At 37.9% G+C, this 12,541-nt stretch overlaps 1 protein-coding gene across 4 annotated transcripts in view; it reads right to left on the bottom strand.

Annotated features, from left to right (window-relative positions):
* RIMBP2 (RIMS binding protein 2) overlaps window positions 1-12,541 on the bottom strand; it is a 134,715-nt gene that overhangs the window by 118,165 nt on the left and 4,009 nt on the right. For all 4 annotated transcript variants that reach the window (XM_051633808.1, XM_051633810.1, XM_051633811.1 and 1 more), the window contains exons 2-5: window positions 9,407-9,526; window positions 5,124-5,234; window positions 1,695-1,919; window positions 876-1,010 (exon numbers count right to left, since the gene is read on the bottom strand). In XM_051633808.1, coding sequence (XP_051489768.1) covers window positions 876-1,010; window positions 1,695-1,919; window positions 5,124-5,234; window positions 9,407-9,526 — 591 coding nt within the window. The remainder of the gene's footprint in view (window positions 1-875; window positions 1,011-1,694; window positions 1,920-5,123; window positions 5,235-9,406; window positions 9,527-12,541) is intronic.

Here is a 12,541-nt window from a genome sequence, read left to right as displayed (position 1 = left end):
AACAAAAAAGGTACTTTGCTAAGCCAACTTGATACTTGAAAATAAGTCAGATCACTGTGAAATTATTTAAAACATGTATACTTGTAAATGGATGTGGGGGTATGTTTAAGTATAAAATATGTAAATGATAATACTTTCTGGAAATCTTGTTTTAAAAATATGGAGAATTATAGTAATACTTTGTCACTCTGAAAATAAAATAGCAACTAATTTTTGAACTATAAGCACAGATTCACTGCTATGAGGATTTTAAAACATTTTTTTAATCTCAAGGAAACATTTAGAAATTTGAGTAATCAAAACTCGGCATAATCAACCTGTTATGCCATTGCAGAGGAGAACTCACATTTGATTGGAACTGTAAGATGTTAAGACATTGTTAACATAAACAGTTGATTATTAATTTGGGAGCTGATATGGCCAAATATCAGCATCAAGTATATACTTTGATAGCAATTTTTGCCTGTTAGGGCTGGGTGCAGTAACACTGATGATGGGCTGCTGGTAACTCAGAGTGCATATGTAACAGTGCTGCTGAGAGAGGGAGTTACAGTTCTGTGTGCCAGACCAAGAAATCCCCCCAGAATAACAATCCCAGTACAACAATCCTACATTCTGATAAACAGTTTTCTTTAGAAAAAGAGATAGATATTTTTCTGTACATGTTAGGGCTCTATGAAATGTCCTTTTAACTATGGAACCTTTCACCAGCCATAATGAATTTCATGTTCTTTCTGTAGTACCTGAAGCAATTATTTAACATACATCCTAAAAGATGAATTTTCTTCTTAGTACCCTTAGTATTTAAATAAAAAAAAAGCCAAAACTCCACTTTGGACACTGAGGTGGATTGAAAGAATAATAAAAGAGCTCACCTTGCTAGCTGCCAAGACACACACAGGGCCTCCTCTGGAGATAAAGGACAGCTGTCTCTGAAGCCACAACAACTCTCTCTGGGATTGTTTCAGTAACTGTTCTGTGTCACCTGGCTTCTGCCCCATCAGCCCTTCCTGCATGACAGGAAAGTTTCAATTTCTGTTTTCTCAAATACATGGTGACAGTAGCATATATGTCATAGCCAAATTTATAACTAAACTAGAACATCTGCTATAGCAATTTATCTATATTTATGCATGCAACTTCTCGTGCTTAATATCCGCTGCCATGTAAAAAGCAAGTGACTCTTCATAGCATCAGCAACACATGCTACACTTTGAGTACCCTAAATAATTCATGCTTAGTAAACTTCCTCTGGCTGTAATCAAGCCAGGTTAGGTTGAGGTGGAAAACAACATGGGCAAATCCATGCCTTTGGAAAATGGAAGAGGTAACAAAGGGCTCAGAGATGCTGCTGGTAGAGCACAAAACTTGTAGAAGACAATACTGAGAAGAATCTGATGCTATAACTGAAAGTATAGGAATGCCACTAAGTAATGCAAAGTACAAGATCATATCCTTAGCAAAAGTCTTAACTTGTCGCTAAAACAGAAGTATTGTGAATTCAGAGCAAAAATCTCTTCTAGACATGATAATTTGCAAAATATTTAATACTAATAAGCTATCTGTTTAGACAAAACCTGGGAAAAACACTTTTTTTTCTACTTGGTTTTAACACCTCTATGAATAAACTATTTTCAATATAACTGTTGACCAGCACACTTAGACATTAAGAACAAAACTAGATTTTTACGTACCCTCAGGCACCCAAGCTGACTTCTGAGTTCTTCGCACTCCACTCGCAGCAGTTGGATCTCCAAATCTTTTCTACTTTTGGATTTTTTGTTGCTATTTTGCATGTGCTGGGCCTTAACATTGACAAAGTGCTTTTGCTGCTTTACAGGAAGTGTTCTGGTAATCGTCTGTGTGATGACAGCAGTGTTACTGGATGACAACATCAATGAAGTTGAAGGGCTGACGTCCTGATAAAGAGATAATACATTTTTCATGTTGTTTTTGCTAAAGCTTTGTCTGAGGGAAACAGTATAATTCAAATTCTTTCAAAAGACATACCATAAGTGCATTGTTCGAAAATTTGATTATTCAGATCTTTTATTCAAACAGTAAGTGAACAAGAGACAATCTCACTTGATCAATCACCAGTAAGGAAATAGGGATAACAAAGAAATGGAAAGCAGACAGTTTATCTTAATAGATTATTTTGATTCATTCAGTAGGTGACAGTGAACTATGATTACTCTGACTATATAGATATTGGTGTGTTTACCACTTGATGGCAACATAGTGCTGCTGCTCAACCACTACCTTCACGACCTTCACCCTGCATTGTATCACACAGTTAATTAAGAAATTATCCTCGCTGCTGAAAACACACCACACTTGGAAGCTGTGCTCCAGTTACATCTGAGGTGCTGTATCCCAAAAGGTATGTTTGATCATACTGCAAACTCTTCACTAGGAATCAGCTGTCATACAGTCAAATTTACTGTAGGAAGAAACTGAAGCTCCCTTCTTCAAGACGAGGCAGTTCACAGCTCTTTAAGTCCCAAGCCTTCTTGCTCTACACCCAGTGATTAATTTACTTCTTGACTTGTCCCAGTGGGCTCTCTTGTGCGGTAAGTTAGTACGCCACGTCAGCAGCAGGATGAGAACCTAGCCCAGTGACACAGGTTCATTTGGCAAGTTAATGCTCAGCATCTTGTAAGAAATTTAGTTTTGATTAGGAGGATCTATCTGTTCTGTTAAAACAAACAGATATTAGGTGCTTCAGTGTAAGAGCCTCACAGTCTTCCAGACACTCACAGAAGCTCTGCTGCTGCATACACAGCCATTTTGCTAAAACAAAATGCATTCCTAGAAGTCAGCGTGATTGTAACAGAAATTCCCCTTCACTGATCTATTTCTTCTGGCTTTTTTTAATCAAAAGAGTCCAGATATCTTTATACATGGAAAATGCGCAAAAAATATCATTCTGTGCAGGAAATTAAGCTGTTTGCTACCCTCATCAGCTATCCAGACCCCATTTCTTCTAAGATTTAGCCACCTTTCTCAAAATTCATTATCACTGTGTAAAACCTTTCAAAAACCAGGGTCCTCTATGTTAATTCTATGCACTCAACAATTAGTATACAAAAACAGACCCATTTAATGCTCCTTCATTTTACAATTAAGCTCAAACTAAGTGAGGAGACAAAAAAGCTACCTTGTGATTTGCCTGCAAGAATACTGCTTCCAGCCTGGTGCTGCCACCTACAACCCGTACATAATTTGAACAAGTTACTAATTTCTCAACACAGTCTATGTGTGAGACCAGCCTGGTGAAGCTTTAAGACAGAAATAATATTTTTTGTCATATTCAGCTAATAACTTTAATATGGTTGAGAACTGACATTACAATTTAAGATTGTGCAGGATTTTAGTTACAGCAGCTGAACATTGTTTTGGTTATCACTTTGCTTAAATTTTGTTCTCGTATTTCACACCCAATTTTAGAGAGAAAAAATAAATTCTCAGTTCATTATTTTGTGATGTGCAAACCCCAAAGTCTATAACTGAAGTGTTCTTATTTTTCTTGTGAAAATTTTGCCTGTTATTCTCTTAGTTTGTTGGGTTTTTTTCCTCCATTTGAGCTACACTCAATGTCGTATTTCTCAGACGCACCTTTTGATGAACGCCCAGACGCTGATCTCAGGTGAAAAAAACAAAATTAAGCTTTCCCTGCTCTGAACGGCCCTTTCGCAGGGCTCCCAGAGCTGTTTCTCATGCTTTTTACCTCAGTCTGTGCAGGTTTTGCCCTTTCTTCACCTGCTTCCCCTGAGGCGCCTGAGCCTGCCCGAGGGGCTCAGCTGTGCCCTGTGGGGCGGCGGGAACCGGCGGGAACCGGCAGGAACCAGCAGGAACCAGCTGTGTCTGGCGCCCGAGCCCCCTCGGTTGCCCGATCCCGGGCATGGATATCCAGTACATGCATTTAAAATATAGTTAAACAATCTAAAAACGAGAGGAGAACCTCAGCTGAAGAGGCCAGCATTCTTCATCTCCCACATCGAGTAAATCCCCAGCACAACAAACAGCCTCTCAGGGTGAGGGAGGCAGCAAATAACCTAAGCTGGACACAGCTGTGTCAGCTGGCATGTCCTTTTTTAAAGCCAAAAAGGCTTAAAATTTTGAATAATGAAAACTTTACTGCCCCAAACTGGAATACTGGTAGATTCTCACAAATAAATCCTGACACTGACCTCAAAAGAGTAAGTCAGGTATTAGTCTCCAGCAAATGGAGTTTCCATGCTCTGAAACAATTAATTTTGTCATGAATGAAAAGAGCTAGAAAAACGGAATCAAACTGTGGTGTGTTACATCTGGTAAATCTGCACATGAATATTTAATAGGCAAGTTTCTTCTATTAAGCATTAAACTGTTGAGTAAATGATGCAGTAAAAAGTCTGAGAGTTGCCAAACACTTAAGTGTTTATTGATTTTTTTAAAGTAATTTTTATCATGTTCACATCTCTTGAAGGAAGCATTGAAAGCTCTGGAGATTGAACCCATTAGTGAATAGAAGAGATGAATCAGAGTAAACATCAGATAAAGTTCCCTATCAGTTTTTCTGTAGATAAACAGGGTGGTCTGTGTCAATCACAAGGGCATCCTCAGGTTACCCTCACCACTTTTTCTAGGCCCATCTCAGACACCTTGCTTTCTGGAAAGGTGTTGATCCCTCTTTCACAAGCTTCGTGTGCAAATAAATATGCTGAAATCATGACAAAAGGAATTAGACATTAGCCTGTAATGTTTTTCATTGGGAGATTACTTCAAATTGAGCAATATTTTAAATTGGGTATTTTACAATGAAAGCAATAAGTAACTGTAATTAGAAAAGTAAAAAAACCAACCAAACAACAAATCATAGTGGTGTAGTTCTGTAACTGATTAACATGCATAGCACAACTCCCAAAACTGCAAAGTAATTTGTGCTGGACCATAAAAACAAAACATATGTATCAGGGAAGCAAAACATGAAATAAATCTCAGTGTGTCAGGTGCCAGGGAGGGTGCAGAAAGTCATGTCCCCCAACATGTAGTCACTTCTGATTTGAGCAGTGCCGTGACAGCTGTTTCAGCACCTGAGAGTAAAGCCACTGGAAGATTTTAGAGCATTTAACACTCACCTTGCTCTTCTTAACAGTTATTGAGCTACTTTTCTGTTTGCCTCTGCCCTCAGATGTGCTGTGTGGAGGCTTTTCAGATGTTTGTTTTTCTTTCTTGTTGCCCTTTTTGGACTGTGGAACAAATTCATCAACAGATCATTAAAGTGTATTACAACACATCTGAAATGTTTCAGTGATTCTGTTGGTCTTAAATCAATTTGTCCTTTCATGGTAAAGCACAAGTTTCAAAGTATAGAAATGAAGCCCAAGAGGGCTAATGGAACAAATTAGAGGTGGAATTCAGTCAGCAGCAGAGGACTAAACATCTCTGTGGCAGAGCCCATTTACTAGTCCCATGTATGTGCAGTGTTAGCATGGTGTGAAGTGTGCTAATGCTACAGGATGGGAGACTAGAGTACTACTGCGTTCCAAATAGTAAGTAATATTATGAACAATTTGTTCCATGCACAGCATTTTGTCTCTTTGTCTCAGGAAGAATCTCATATTTGGTTTGTGTGGACAATAAGTAAAACAGCAGGGATACAAGTAGCATGTAGTTAAATGATAAATGGCACTTCTTCATCAGATTACTCAGTCAAAAGAGGGCACTTTCTGCTACATCCCTGGAATTAAGTGGGATAAAGAAGCACACAAACAGGGACCTTTATTCCTTCTGCTGTTATCCAATACAGAATGAGAGAGTATAGAATAAACATGCGGTATTATTTTAAGTGTGCTAGTGATTTTAGCGTTAAATCCTTCTTTAAATTTCAGGGTGCTGCTGAAATCACATCAACTTTATAGGATGCTACATTCAGTGTACTACAGTTTTGTCTCCTAGAAATTACAAACCTAAATAAAAGATATAAAGCAGCTAGGAAATCTTCCTTATAACATATTGATTGCTCAGTTCAAGGTGGTTTGGTACTCTTTCTTTTAGGAAGGTGGATCCCTCTTTCCTCTGTTCATGGATGTTTATGGGAAATTTCATAATGGTCTCCTGTTGCCTCTCACTCTGTGTGCTGTCTATAAGCACCAGCATTGCAGCTGGTTTTTTAACTTTACATAATATTTATTCTTGAATAACTAAGACTGCTCCCAGAAGATAAACAAAGTGACTGTTTCTCCAAACACTACTACCCTTATTTTCATCCTTTCTTTGCTGACAGTGAGTCAGGTTGCTCCATTTGGCCAGCATGACTTGGCATTTTGTACCATTTGAGGTGTGGATTTCATACTTGAGAAGAGTTAATCCTTGCAATACCAAGCAAGAAGCTGTACATGGAAAAGGAATTTTAGTCTATTCTTTTCTCTAATCAGCCCTCAACATTACGTAATTACCCACCAGCAAAAGATGGCAGGAGGAAAAAGCAACAAAACAAACCAAATAGAAAGAAAAAGTGAATTGGCTCTAATAAAGCAGAAAGCTGCTTGGAGTTGAAAAGAAACCTCTTATATAGCCATTCTGCAGTCACTGTCTGTGAATCAAAGGTGGTCATTAGAACTGCTCATACTACAAACACCAACCATCTGGCACTGTTTTAGCTGTGATGATTTCTGCTGTATGCCAGGATGATTTGGAGGAACCCAGAAGTATTTTCTAAAAAATTAAAACAATGTCCCCTCCCCCAAGTTCTCTGAATTTTTCCTGTTTTCATCTGATGTTCTGCTGGCTGGAGCCCACCACATCTAAAGACAGCAGTGAAACTGGAGGGGTAGCAAATATACACAACAAATGCAAACACACTGGTGATGAAAGAGCACAGGGAAACTTACTACATGTGAAATAATATTTTTTATGTGAATTAGACTTTTTTTAATGTCATTGCTGAATCCTGAATAGGATCATTATATAATGGAAATGCTAATGCTAACAGGATGAATCTTCACAGCAGCAGTGGCTGGCACTGACACCACCCCTAGGCAAAACAAAAGTGAAGGACTGCTCACAGGGAACTTCTATTTCCTGGGCTTGCTCACACCTTCTTCCTTTTCTGTTACTCTCACCTCGCAAGAGTAGGGGAAGAAATGGGAAAACCATTTTCCCTTCCAAGTTCTCATGTCCAAACCCATGAGAGGCCTGTGAAACCTCACTGCCTCCTCCTAAAACTGTCAGCTTGCTCTCAAACTGCAAGAAAATAATTTTAATCAGAAAATTACATAGGTATTCTTTTTATTTTTCTTTCTTTAAATAACCACTATTTTATAGCAATTCAGCTCAGGTTTTATTTGTCTTCTGTATGTTACTATACTGTGTTGTGGCACTATGCATATCAGTATGTAAGCACAGAACTTACATTCTAAGGTAAGTTCTAAGGTTGTAACAGCTAGTAAGGAAACAGTTCCCTTTAATCACATAAAATATATTTTAATGCAATTAAAATAATTTCAGATTTACTTTCCTCATACTAAATTACAAGAAAGTCAATGAGGGCACTTATTTATATCTGTGTAGGATAAAAATGCTCAGTGGAAAACCAAAAAAAGCATCCTGGCCTACCAGTCTGTGAGTCATTCTGCGTAGCTCAGACTTGCCTATAGCTTAGCAACCAACCAGCTCAGAGGAGAAAACGTAGAGAGCAAATATATAACCTAAAACCACCTCTTGTATAAGGATATGTGACTGCAGTTGGATTATAGGGCAACACAGATTTTGGCTTTGTCTTCTTCAAATTCACTCGAGGTTTACAGTAACATGCTATTTCTAGGGACTGAAAAACAATATATCAGCTGTAATTAAAAATGCATTTCAACACTTGCTGATTTTTATCATCCTGTGACTTTACCTCTTTTCTTTCTAAGACTGATTTGTTCCATGGTTTTATTTGCCTCACACTGGAAGGAAAAATCAGACCCAAAAGTACACTAGGGGAAACTGCATAAATGGGAACTCTGACAAAAGCCTTATAAATAGCTTCAAAGTCAAGTGAGCACAAGTGTGCCCAGCTGTCATGCTTTGGGTCTGGGCAGAACATCAGAGCCTTTCCCCCAGCTTGTCATGGCTGACAGAGTGGGTGACTCTCTCCATGGTGGATCAAGTCTTCAGGCACAGGGCAAGGTTACTGTAACCTAAAAATAGCCTCCTAAATTAATGCACAGGCTGTCAACTATCCAAATTCATTTCAGAACTCTCCTACTTCATTTCAGAAATGACAATCACACAGTATTTTGCTGAGCACTTCGAAAGCCTTTTGCAGAAACTTGCTATAGTTCTTATAATGGTTCTGAAGCTAATTTTAGGTGAACTTTTTTTAAACCTTACCATCAGTAACTACTGAGGAACTGTAAATATGTGGTGAGAAATAGTTGTATATTGTAGGAATAGACTAAATGTACTCTTCTACACATGCAAATTAATTTATTTAAAAATAAATGTATCACTTGGTAGGCAGCTTAGGAAGCAAAGACTTTTTTATGCTGTGAACATGAAAAAGAGCTACAATTATTTTAACAATGTATGTCTAAAAATGTAGGCGTCAGGGACAGTGGCAACAGTTCACTGCAAATGGTGATATCACACATGGGTAACATAACTGAAGACAGACCAGGAAATCATTTTGTATAAACCATTATGATGATGCCTTGTGGCAAACCAAGGACACTACAGGGTTTAGACATTGCTTAGGCTGGGTTTAGAGATATTAAACTACAATTCTTAATGTGAATGATCTGTTGTAAGCAGAAAAGTATTTCAACAGAACTGGAACATATAGGGGCAGACTGAAAGAGTAACCATGGCCTTCTGGGACTGTGAGCTTGTTTTTGAACAACTGGATCTACAGCCCACTTCAGACTTACCAGGGCACCAAAATTTACCTGCTATCAAAAGTTTCACAAGCTCTTCTTTGACAGAACTGCCATAATGATTGCACCCCCACAGTATAACCAAAATATCCCAACTTTGTAGCCAAAGGACCTTATAGGTCACAAAGAAGCTGTATCCTGATTGTGCATGAGGAATTGTGCATTAAGGAAACATCTCCACTTGACTTTCTAAGTTGTCTACCAATTTATTTATTTATTTAGGATTTTTCTTTTTTAATTAATAGTTTTGCATATTAGATGCATTATATAAGTATTTTTATTAATAAGTCTTCAACTAGTTCCTCTATTAATAGCAAGATTTAAATAATATGCTTATTTTAAACAAATGCTTATAACCTCAGCCCTCTAAAACAAACAAACCACAACAAAGAACCAAACAAGAACAACAAAAAAAACCCAACCAGCAAACAAACAGCCAAACTAAAACAAAAAAACCCAGACAAATTCTGGCATGCCCTGGGTTGGAAATTGTTACTCACCACTTTGTCTTCCTCTTGTTCTTTTGTGAAGGGCTTATCCACTTTTGAAAATGATTGATTTGCCTTGGGGGAATCCAGTAGAGGACATCCATGATCCAGAATATGACTGAGAGCCTTCTTCTGTAATAGAAGGAAATGTGGCTTGAGAGCATTTAAGCTCTCTAGAGAGAAGCCTAAATTGGCTCACAGGACTTCTGACTATTAAGTCAGCCAGCACCATTTCACTAGTCACAGCTTCAAGATAATAGACATATTATTTGGATATTTCTTCTTTCCTTTCTATATGCCCTCATTTCCTCCTTCCCTTCCAAAACTTTCTTGCATTTTTAATTCAAGCTTTGGAGATGTTGGGTGGGTATTCTGACATGCCTGTGAGGGAACCTGCCTTTCCCTTTCTCCTCCTAGGGTCTTTCAAAAGACAACCAAGATATTTAGTCACAGGAGAAATAAGCATCACTCACGGTTTCCCTTTTCCTTTAAGGAGTTCTATTGCTGATGAGTAGCCAAAGTCCTTTCAAACGTTGGAAGCCAGTACTTTCAGTCAGGCAGCCTCCAAGTTGGTTGGTACTGAGACAATAGGTCACACTCCTTAAAAGCAGCAGCACTCTGCCTTCCCTTTTGGAGAGCAAGTACCTTCCTGTCAGCACCCAGAGGTTCTCCACCCAATGAGAGTAATGAAGTGTTTTATATGCAGTAATAATAGATGTTCTTACTTTGGTATTTATGACAACTGAGTATAACGTCCATACAATGAGGCAATGTGTGCCAGCTAAAACCACAGTCACAGATAAAGTGAAACTTACAGTTTCAATAGTATTTTAGAAAGGGAGTAATTTTCCTTCCATCCAGAACTGGGACATGGCTAAATAACATTTCCTTAGGCCAGCCATCCAAAAGATACATATTAGGTAAAAAAAAAATATATGCTGTGCATCAACACTGAGCAGCATATTCCGGGATCTTCTTTAATCGCATTTAAAAATTAAAGGTAGATTTCTACCAAAAAAACATACACTTGGTATTTCAAACAGTTTCAGAATGGGGTAAAGGCTGCAGTTTTTATCCTCAAAAGGAGATAGTGCTTCCCACCTACCTTTCTGTTTTGTTCTCAACTGCAGGCACAGTGGCCCAAGTTTCGATGAAAATGCCTAGAACAGATTTCAGGACAAATTTCTGTACAGTCAGAGCATCACATTTCTCCTCAACTAAGAAAAAGCTCAAGAATGAAAAGAGCACAATATGCAGCTCCCAATCGAGATGCATTTATATGCTGAGAAGCTCCTATCTGGCTTCCACTGCAGTGAATTCATGGGCTCCTTAGTTTCAACAGTGTTTTGCAAAAGACTATTTAAAAATAAATCAGAAAGCAATTGAAAGGAAAGTGTATCTGCAAGCTACATGCAAAACATATGAAACCCATTGAGTTTTGAAATTCAGTGTTGTGTTATTGTGAAAACATATCCAAAATTGAAACTGAAAGTGCATGGGAAAATTGAAAGTTGAAAAAAAAGAAACAAGGTCTCTTTCCTAGGAAAAAAAAATAAATGAAAAAATGGCTAGACATTCCAGCCATTCAGTACAGAATTAAATTATTCAGTTTCAAAAGAAATATCACTTCCCTTATCTAAAATAATGGACCAGACACTAGCCACTCAGCCATGCATGTATGGTTATGACCCTTATATTTAAGTAACTGCCAAAATATTAAGATAGGCTATTTTTGCAACATTTGTACAGAGGAATTCAAGCTCAGCTTCCTGCCTCAGCTGAAGAGAGAAAGCAATCAGAAGCCTGACTGCTCCTACTGAGAACCACACAGACCTCTCTACCTAATGTATTCTGGGTTGTCCAGCTGGGACTGAAAAGCTGGTGTCTACAAGATACAAATTAAAAGATTCATACTGAAGATGCAAGTTCACTAAGGTCTGCATTGTTTGTTTAATGATGGTGAGAATACTCCTATTGGCATTCATCTGCAGTCTGTACTTGTATTACACATTTCAGAAGGGCAAAAGATGTGCTTTCTGTGGTTAACAAAAGAAAAAGTTTGGGAGGAATTAGCAGATTTAAATTAGAATCGTGCTTACTGGCACAAGAGATTAATGCACAATGTTTTCATCTCACGACTCACTGATTTAAGTCTGCTTCACATGTGGGCCCAAATCAAGTACACTGCTGAAGCTAACACGAGTATTGCTGTGAATTTCAATAAGAGAGGCTGTAAAAGTCCCTCCTTCAGCAAACAAAATGTCCAGCTGAGAAACTAGATTGAAGCAGCTCATTTATACATGCACAGATATTTCAGAAGCTCACTTAGACACCTCTTTATTCATAATTACTTGTAGTCTTCCCCACTGTTTAAATGCATTATTGTTAGATTTTATTTCATAGCAACCATGTGAAACCCAACACTATTTTTTAATAAGCCTTTTGAACTTCTAACTATCACATGCTAGAATGGCTGTGTTAGATATTTTAAACATACTCTACTAAAATTAAAATATAGTCCACCTCATGCTGTCTACTTGCCTCAAAGGAACAGAAGGTAGGTAGGAGATCAGCTGCCCTTTGCAGCATCTCTTCAAGCCAGTGACAAGATTCCTATAGGAGTTGATTTGATGCTAAATAAATGGGCAGCCATAGTGGAACACAAACTCTAAGCCTTCAACCCCCTCTGAGATTAAGGCTTTTCTTATCAATTTCTAATAATCAAGGACTACATCATCAGCCACTGTAACCTGGAGCAGCATCACTGCAGTCAGTGAAGTGATGCTTCATTGGTGTACCAAATTAAGATCTAGCCTAAGACAATAGATGCACCTCAGGGACTATAGACTATTTAGGCATTTCTAATTATGTGCTTAAGTAGAATTGTGTATTTTAGCAGCAAGGTCACAGACACGTATGGAAATACTGGTAAAATTTTTATTAGCTACTAAAACGCTAATGATGCTCTGAATTTCTTATACATAAAAGAGAAAGGCTCTTTAAAACCAAACAAATAATAAACCTTATGCTTGGAACAAAATGATCATGACTCCCAAAATGAAAATAAACTGAGTCAAATTCACCTCCAGCAGAAATAATACCAGACTCATGCATTGATATTAATACTATAGTAGTGCACCTATAAAG

Source organism: Apus apus, chromosome 16 (genome assembly GCF_020740795.1).
Source record: "Apus apus isolate bApuApu2 chromosome 16, bApuApu2.pri.cur, whole genome shotgun sequence".
Taxonomy (NCBI): domain Eukaryota; kingdom Metazoa; phylum Chordata; class Aves; order Apodiformes; family Apodidae; genus Apus; species Apus apus.
Note: the sequence above shows the minus strand (reverse complement) of the source record. Positions and strands in the feature narration are given on the sequence as shown.